The sequence below is a fragment of the Micropterus dolomieu genome, linkage group LG01 (genome assembly GCF_021292245.1).
Source record: "Micropterus dolomieu isolate WLL.071019.BEF.003 ecotype Adirondacks linkage group LG01, ASM2129224v1, whole genome shotgun sequence".
NCBI lineage: Eukaryota > Metazoa > Chordata > Actinopteri > Centrarchiformes > Centrarchidae > Micropterus > Micropterus dolomieu.
In genome coordinates this window covers 31,895,488-31,904,541 of record NC_060150.1, presented here as the reverse complement: position 1 = coordinate 31,904,541, position 9,054 = coordinate 31,895,488, and the positions used below count along the sequence as shown (strand labels likewise).

General features: G+C 41.1%; 1 protein-coding gene across 1 annotated transcript in view; it reads right to left on the bottom strand.

Moving 5' to 3' along the window:
* Positions 1 to 1,103: 1,103 nt before the first annotated feature.
* The window catches only part of LOC123980720 (death-associated protein), a 12,471-nt gene continuing 4,520 nt past the window's right edge, over positions 1,104 to 9,054 (bottom strand). The window contains exons 3-4 of the mRNA XM_046065250.1: positions 6,156 to 6,198; positions 1,104 to 2,848 (exon numbers count right to left, since the gene is read on the bottom strand). Of these exons, the coding sequence (XP_045921206.1) occupies positions 2,729 to 2,848; positions 6,156 to 6,198 (163 nt within the window). The 3' untranslated portion in view covers positions 1,104 to 2,728. The remainder of the gene's footprint in view (positions 2,849 to 6,155; positions 6,199 to 9,054) is intronic.

Here is a 9,054-nt window from a genome sequence, read left to right as displayed (position 1 = left end):
GTAAGGTCTTATATAGACAGGTGTGTGGCTTTCCTAATCAAGTCCAATCAGTATAATCAAACACAGCTGGACTCAAATGAAGGTGTAGAACCATCTCAAGGATGATCAGAAGAAATAGACAGCACCTGAGTTAAATATGAGTGTCACGGCAAAGGGTCTGAATACTTATGACCATGTGATATTTCAGTTTTTCTTTTTTAATAAATTTGCAAAAATTTCTACATTTCTGTTTTTTTCTGTCAAGATGGGGTGCTGAGTGTACATTACTGAGAAATAAAATGAACTTTTTTGATTTTTGGAAAATGGCTGCAATGAAACAAAGAGTGAAAAATTTAAAGGGGTCTGAATACTTTCCGTACCCACTGTATATAAAAAAAGAACAAAGACACACAATTCGATACGTATTTCAGCACTTTTGCAGTACCACGACCGGCGGCTTCTCCTGTATGGGTGGTCATAGTTACCTCACTGTGGAATTACTTACACATACTTACACAACCAAAGATTCCTGAGTAGGGCAGTTTGATAGATTTTTTGCAGTGTCTCACCCTTGCTCTGTTCGTCCAGTCAAATAGGGCATGGCAGGGGATGAGAGGTCTGCCACATTGAGAGAACTATATACAGCCAGGGAGATCATGTCTGCTTTAATAGGGTGCTTCAGCATGCTGAAGGAGGCTCCTACCAACTAAGCCCCACACTGGCTGGTTTAATGGGCTAACATAAAGTGACAGAACACCTGGTTGCAGATGCTTGTGTGAAGATGGATTACATGCACTAACACCTGGTGCACACTGTGTATTTGTTTGTGTGTGAGCTGAAGTGGGGGAGGGGGGCAGACAGCTCTTGGAGAGATGCTTCTTCATTTCAAAACACCACCTGAGCCCTAATCCCTCAGTGCAGGGTGCTAATTCACCATGGTACGCTCAAACACTTCAGGTGAGGTGCAGGTTACAATCCATCCAAGTAGGACTAGTTTGAACTTTTACAAAGTACAACACATTAGAACCATATCATTCACATTCTCCAGTAGGAGAAATTCTCTCAACATGAAGTTTTCCAGTCATCACCCGTTTAATTTAAATACAGACAAGCCGAAAAGGGCATTTTCAAGATAGTCTATATCTTTATTTACTATGACAACCACACCTAACACCTTCGTCCACTCAATGACTAAAGATTTGTACAATTTGAACAATTTACTCAAGCAAACTGAACCGAGAAGAACAAAAATAAACTCTTTTAAACTTAATTAAATTAACACAGGAAATCATTCCTTCTTGGCAAGATAAATTTCTTTCTTTCATGGAAACCTGAACATTAGTTTTGCAACCAACACTTGAGTGTAAGGAGATAGGTGATTAAGGAAGAGGGTGGTTTGTGTTTGTGTGTGCTGATATGTTATCATTTCCAAGGAAACGCAGACCTGGATTTTGTGGGCTGGTACAGATTTCTGATACACAACGCAGCCATACCTGCAGATATCCTTGCACACTGACAAACCGTCACATGGTTGACATATTTTCTATGGAATGTTGAAATCGTCTTGTTACCTTCATCTCACAGTTAGGAGCCTCACTATTTTCTGATCCGCATCTCTGAACTGCATTGTTCAACTTGTAATAGAGTATATTACCCACTTGTGATGTTCAGGGTAATGTTAACGTAAACACAAAGCATCCCGCAGCTGCTTCACAGTAAATGGCTTTCTTTAGATTTTGTGATTTCCATTCCTGTTGACTCCGGCGTGCGGCAGATAAAATGTAAATCGATGTGAGCCAAATGAGACTAAATAACTCGAAGTCTAAGCAACGAGGCACTGCTGGCAGACTTTTACTGTGAGGCAGGGTGAGTTTGCATTAAAGTTAGTTTACATTGCCAGGAAAGGACAGACATTGTTACAACTCCAAGAAGGCAGGCAAAAAGGGAGAGCAGATCTGAGATCAGCAAGACTCTTCTCTGGTAAATAAAAGGCAGGAGGAAACTGGTTTTGCTGTGGCCCAAAAGCTATATAAGTATATAACCATAGCTAGCTATCCACAGTCATGACATGAACGACATGCATTAAGTAGCTCCTCGGGTAATGACAGCCATCTTTACAGAGTAATGGGTAGTGTTTTGCATCTTATTGGTTCCCCTTACTGCGCATCTATTACACATTGAAAATGCCTAGTTTCTTGTCTTGTTTGAATATATTTAAACATTTAAATTGGAGGCAGATAATGGGAAACTGGTCTGCACCTCATGATTTGTTCTTTTGGTCTGTGAAGGTCATAGGTAGAGGGCTGGAGCTTAGGGCTCATCACTGTGAGGTGACTGGTTTTTAAGTTGGCCTGATTGGTAGGTTGCTGTGATTGGCTAGTTGTGGTTGTGATGTGGCTTGGGTCAACATGTCGCTGGGGTGAGAGTTCCCCCCACAGACTCAGATCAGTTTATCTATTAATGTTTAATCCTCAAATCATAGCCATTTTAGAAGACCTTCCACCCACTTATACCACCTTAAGACTATACAAATGTCAAAAGAGAAGAAAGCGGGACTTCTACAATGGCTGTATTGGCATTGGGTGTCTGTTGCAGATAAATTCCTCATACATGTAAAGCAACAGGCTGAAAACTACTCTTTGATTTTTTTAGAGATCTGTGCCTGTTGGGGAAACATCTTCATCCTATGTGTTCTGTTGGGAAGGCCGGCCGGTGGAGTTAGCATAGCCATTGAAGCTTGCGGCTTGGCTCACTTGCGGGGCTGGTGGATGTGCTGGTTGATGTGCTGGACAGAGGGCAGCTTGGGGACACAAGGCTGTGGCTTCTGGTGGGCCACCTGCGCAGCTGCAGGGGTGAAGTCCTTATCACCCTGAACAGAACACAGTCATACAATAGTTGTTTAAGGAGAAAATTCAGTTCATGCATATTTTCCGGATAAACAAGATCAAATTTGGTGCCAAAACAACTCACTTTGGAACTATTACTAGAGATGACTTGAGAGGGAAATGAACAACTGTTCGATTGTGATGGAGTACTTTATTCTTGATGGCCAATATGAAATGTACAACTGGGTGCTCAAACCACTAAATCTTATATTTGTCAGCTGGGAAACTCATGAATGAAGCAATACTTTCAGATGGCCCATAAGCTCTGCTGCATCTTATCTGTTGCATACCTCCCATTGCAACATACAGTAGAGCAAATATCTATCCAACTGAAGTTAGCTATTAAATAGTAGCATAGTGATGTGGTTGTTTTCCATTAAGTTAGACACTAAAGACAAAATAAGAGTACTGCGACTAATGTAAGTAGTGATGGTGATGGGGCAGTGCATAAGACACATGCCTTTGGCCTGAGAGACCTGGGTTTGATTCACCCTGTTACATCCACCAATGTGTCCCTGAGCAAGACACTTAAACCCTAGTTGCTCCAGAGGTGTCCAACCTCTGACATATAGCAATTGTAAGTTGCTTTGGATAAAAGCATCAGCTAAATTAAAAGTAAAAAAAATTATAATTAGTAGAATTTACTGGACAGTAAACACTACAAGAATGTGAACAGTAATATTCAAGTGTGAAAGTGTGTATGTGATATAATGTGTGTGCCCTTCGTGTTCTATTTTTAAATCCTTTCCCTCTGGTAATCATAATAACGATGAGGAAAGTGTGTGAAGGATAGCGTATGGAGCACTCATCTGTCCCTACTCATCTGCTCTGCAACCTTAATCTCTTTTTCCAAGAAAAATGCCCATAAACAGCCTCATTTCTAAATCGGATCAAAGCAGGTATTTGATTATTCAAAAAAGAAAGGCAGACTTTCATCAAAGACCTCAATCATGCCTGGATTTTACCTGCCAACATGTTTTTGTTTCTTCCTTATACCGCTTCTTAACTCCCCTGTTCTTCACTGGTTAGTGCCAGACTGGCTTTTGGTCATCACCATAATTCTGTGGGGGGGTTGGAACGGTGGGGGATTAAAGTAGTAATCTTTACTCATGGGTAACATTGCCCAGCACCATTGCTCTAAAAGTTGCTCCGTGTATCATCAGCTTTACAGGTTTTACATACAGCACAGTGAGGGTGGTGGTGAGCTTGTTTAAAGCTGGGAAACCAGTTGCTTAAAGACAGCGTTTTTTAAAAGCACACATTATACACACATTACATTGCTGCATGCATGATTATGAATTCATACTGAAGTTTTTTTCATCTAAAATACTGGATTTAAGCATTTATTTGTTGTTTGCCGCTGATGCGGACTTATCATTCCAGATGTTGCTATATGTGGATGTTACTATTCCATCATATATATATATATATATATATATATATATATATATAAATAACCAAATACAAGTTTCCCTCAAATTTTGATTTCTAAGAACGTCTATATGGATAAACTTATAAAACCAATTTAATTAACGCTCTACCAACACGCACACACGCGCACACACACACACACCCCCTCCTGTCTATCTGAACCTCTTGCTGAATTTCATTCGCCCAACCCATCATCGCTTGACCCTAATCCTCACTGTATGTGTGTGCTGGTTTTGTACAGTATGTGCACTACTTTCTCTACATGTGTGTGTATGTGGGCACAAAACATTTACAGTGTGTGTATTTCTTTCATTTAAAGCCAATTCCACAGCTAAGTGCATGGGATGTGGATTGATTTGACCTCCAATTGCCCTTCGTCTTTCTTCTGAAGCTCAAAGCTTCTGTCTCTCCTATCTTTCGCCGACTGAAGCAGAGGTATGGGAGGGAAAGCAACAAATTAACTGTGTTACTGCACTACACTGTGAATAGAAATCATGGTGATTGGCATGGCATGTTTCCTGCCTCATTTTCACCATTTTAATACACAGCTAAAATACCCATTCGGGGAAATAATGTGATATTTGCTACTTTTCCCATGTCTAATTTTCCTCCTTTTAATACTTTAAAGAATGTTTCAGAATGAGAACATGTTAAAATGGAAGAAATGAAACTAAGTTTTTTTTTTTTTTACATCCATGTGGCTCAAGAAGATAATGGCTCAAGAATGTTTTGAATGGTTCAAATTAACATAATGTTTCATTAGATATTGAATAAAGAATAGCAAATTTTGTCTAAAGCAGAACTGTCTCACCCAATATGCATATTCTCTGTCTTGCATGCAAAAGCTGACCTGTTGAGATATACTTTTCAACAATTCTTTTATTAATCTGTCTGTGTATAATACCAAAATGATCTCTCTCTCTCTCTCTCTCTCAACTAACCATCATCCTAGACGCTCACCTTCAGTAACTTGGGACAAATAATTTTCACAACACAAAAGGCAAGGAAAGGGAAAAATATACGTAGCCAGGAAATGTCTTCTTTTTTTACATTAAAATAAAATCCCAACAGGCCACAAACCGCGCGGGCGCACACACACACACACACACACACACACACAAGTGTTTCACTTAGCTCCTAAAAGGCTTTTCTGAGGCTTTGTGCAGTGCTAGCCTCTGGGTTTGATGGCAGTGATAGGGGGCGAACGGGAAGGCTAGAGAGGATCGGGGGATAAATGGGATGCCTGCCACCTTGCTGATATCACCGCAATCTTCCGCAAACAATCTACCTGGTCTGACAGGCAGGAAACGGATCCATCCAGGGACTGAAGGACACGCACGCACGCACGCACGCACGCACGCACGCACGCACGCACGCACTGCTGAATAGCCTGAATGAATCCTAAAATGTCTGACTACCTTTGTAAAACTTACAATGTTCAATTTTATAATATTACTTCAAAAGTTGATTTTTTTTTTTGGGGGGGGGGAGGAGGATTGAAAGTAATATAGAACGTAACAAGAAACTTTATTAACTTTTATTAACCAGAAATAAGTAAAGTAATATTGTTACTTTTTCAAGGAGTAATAATTATCTAGTAACTTGCCCAACACTGCAGATGAGTGATCCTCGCCCTTCTTTGCTTTCTCACATTTACCTCTGCATTTCTCTTCATTTTCTTCTCCTCACCCGCCTCTGCCTTGCTTTCCCCTTTTCTGTCTGTCTTTCTCTTTCTCGGCACTAAGCCTCTACACATCCCTGTAGAGCTCGTGTCCCACATTGAAACCACCTCATAATGCTTATTTTAACACTACTGGTGGTCTCTGTATGTCTGTGCCTGAGAGGGTGTGTGTGTCTTACCTTTGTAACCACTCCCGATACAATCATGGGGACCTTTGGTGGACTAAAAAAGGAGAACAAGACAAAAAGAGAGAGACATATTTTTGAAGAATTCATAACAATATACCATTTAGTAAGCAGAGTGTGTCCAGTGCTTTATTCTGTGGCATCATTTAATCAAATTGTGAGCAGCTTTATACAGTATGACAACACTTACAAATGTTACCTATCTGGCCACTTTAAAACCTCCAAGTGACACTGTGCCAAAATTGTAACATCCAGAGTTGTCAAAACACGTAACACCCACACACTTACTCTCTCTGGCAACACGCACACAAACACACACACACACACCAAAAGGACCTGCCAGCAGCTTAAATAGCTCCCATTCATCCTGGCCAAACACTGGGGCTCACAGCTTTCGGGATGGAAAGCATGAGAAGAGAGAGGGAGGGAGGGAGGTTGCAGAAAGCTGAAGCTATGAGAGGAAAAGAGAGCTAATGAGGAGGATGATGATGAAGGAAAGGATTTGGGAAGGAGGAGAAAAGGAGAGGAAAAATTAGAGGGGGATGAAGGGGTAAAAGGCAGGTTATGGCAGATAGAGGAGGGGGAGGACTGGAAAGGGGAGGTGAGAGTGCAGGGAGGGTAGGAGAGAATAAATACCTATATAATAATAGACTGTTAGAGGAGAGAAGAAGAGGATGGAGGAGAGAAGGAGGTGAGCACTCACTCAGACACAGAGAAAGGGAAGGGAATGGAGGCAGAGAAAAAGATGAGGAGGAGGAATGCAGGACCTGAGGTAAGTATCGACCTTGACATGACAAACGAGCGCCGTCTAATTTTATGGCGACGTCACCCCCCCGGCAAAAGAGTACAGTTATAGTAGCCACCTTCAAAACTCTACTCAAAGACATTAGCTATAGCAGCAAGCATGTCCAACTTATGGCTTACCTCATTAACAGCCTAAATGCAACAGCAGTCAGAATCGAAGAACTTGAGAAAACATAACATTTGAAACATCTGCTACTTCCTTTTAACATTTAATGATCAAGCACAACTTTTTAAATTACAATCAATTAACAGTGATGGATTCTCAGCACATCTGGTTAGCTTCCATCTCTGCAATCAACATCTTGGCACTGAACAGCCCTCTATTTATCTTAATGAGAATATCTACACCTTGTTATTGAATTAATGCTTGGATTTGTTGAATTTCGCTTATTATTTCAGACTAGCAAAGCTAGCTTGTCAAAATGCAGGTTTGAGAGTCGCTTAATTAGCAAGTCGATTAACTGAAATATACCACATTAGAGCCACTGGTCCTCATTCAAAGTAATTCTCTGCTATCTGTAAGGCAGTCTTGCTAGGTTTCTGCTTTGGATCAAACATTTGGATCAAAAGTATTAAATATTTTATGGTTAACTGAGGAACACATGGATAATAAATGTGCATATGGCAAGTGCCTGATGAAGAAAACAAAAAAAAATGCTTGTGTGCAAGAACTTAGCAAGATGTTTAAAATGAAAGTTTAGCCTGAGTGACATCCTGCATAGCTGAAGTATCTGCTTTCATTACACAGACAATAGTTAACTGAAAAATTAACATGCTAGCATTATAGCATACTAGATTTCCTCATTTGTTCTAACAGGTCCTTCTAGCTGTAAGCTACCTCTGTATCTATAAAATATCTATATTTCACATTAAAATTTCATACCTAATTTACACCATGTCGCAAAGACATGCCACACATATGTACAATAGTTGCTTCAGTTTCAATTGAAGCTACAGTGAGGTGCGACACAGTTGGGTTGAGGTGAAAAAGCACGCTCAGTTAGATATAAATTCACATACTGAGACAGCGTGGGCTGGTATTCACATCAAGCTGGGTTGTCACGTGTTTCTATTCTACTGAATCTCCACTGTGATAAATCCTGAAATATTGAAAACAGACTGCAAATGGAGGGGCGGTATAAAACAAAACCATGGACGAAGGAAAAAGTCAGTATTGCATTTGAAGCATGTTAGCATCTAACTTTGCCAGTTTGAAGCTAGATTTGCACATGAAGGCCAGAGAGACAGGAGGGAAGACAGATAATACACGACTTGACAGACAAGAGTGAGGGGTGTAAGCCTGTCAGAGAGACAGGCAGCTAACAAGCATCTTCAAAAGTGTAAAAAAAAAAAATGAAATAAAAAAAAGAAAAGCAAGACGAGAGAGTAAGCTTTTCACCTGATTGACAGTTAAAAACAAAAAAGACAGTGTAATCAAACATTGCTGCTAAACAGACAGAAATGCCAGCTTTTAGTCATGCCTGATAAACAGACGACAGACACTCAATTTAAGACTTTTTAATCACGCACTACAACAGGCCCCGATACCTTAATCTATCAAGACACCACACAAAAGCCTTAACCAAAAGATTTTGCTACTGACGCTTCATCTGTGGTAAAATAGAAAGAGATACACAGAGAAGGGCGCACACAGAGAAACCAAGCCACAAAGACCCCTGCTGTGTTTGGTGTGATTGGGAGGAGGATGCCTGCAGGGGGCAGTAGAAAGCTGTACAGACTCCTGAGGAGGAGTCTCTTTTTGCCAGGAGAGGGGAAGAGTTAGAAACAAGGAGGAGGAGAATGAGGGAGAAAAAGAGAAAGGGAGATACAGAGTGCAGATTTTAGCTAATAACTAAGGGTGAAAATGTGTGTTACTGCATTTGTACAATGTTTCCTTCTCTGTCTTTAGCTCTAAAGCTACACCTCACCACCCCACTCTCTTTCTCTGCTTCAGTAGAGAAGGAAGTTTGTTGCTGTGGGCGAGGTGGTGGTTGCCATAGATACTGATGCCTGTTGCCTGTTTCTCCCCCCCCCCCCCCCCCCCCCCCCCCCCCCCCCCCCCCCCCCCCCCCCCCCCCCCCCCCCCCCC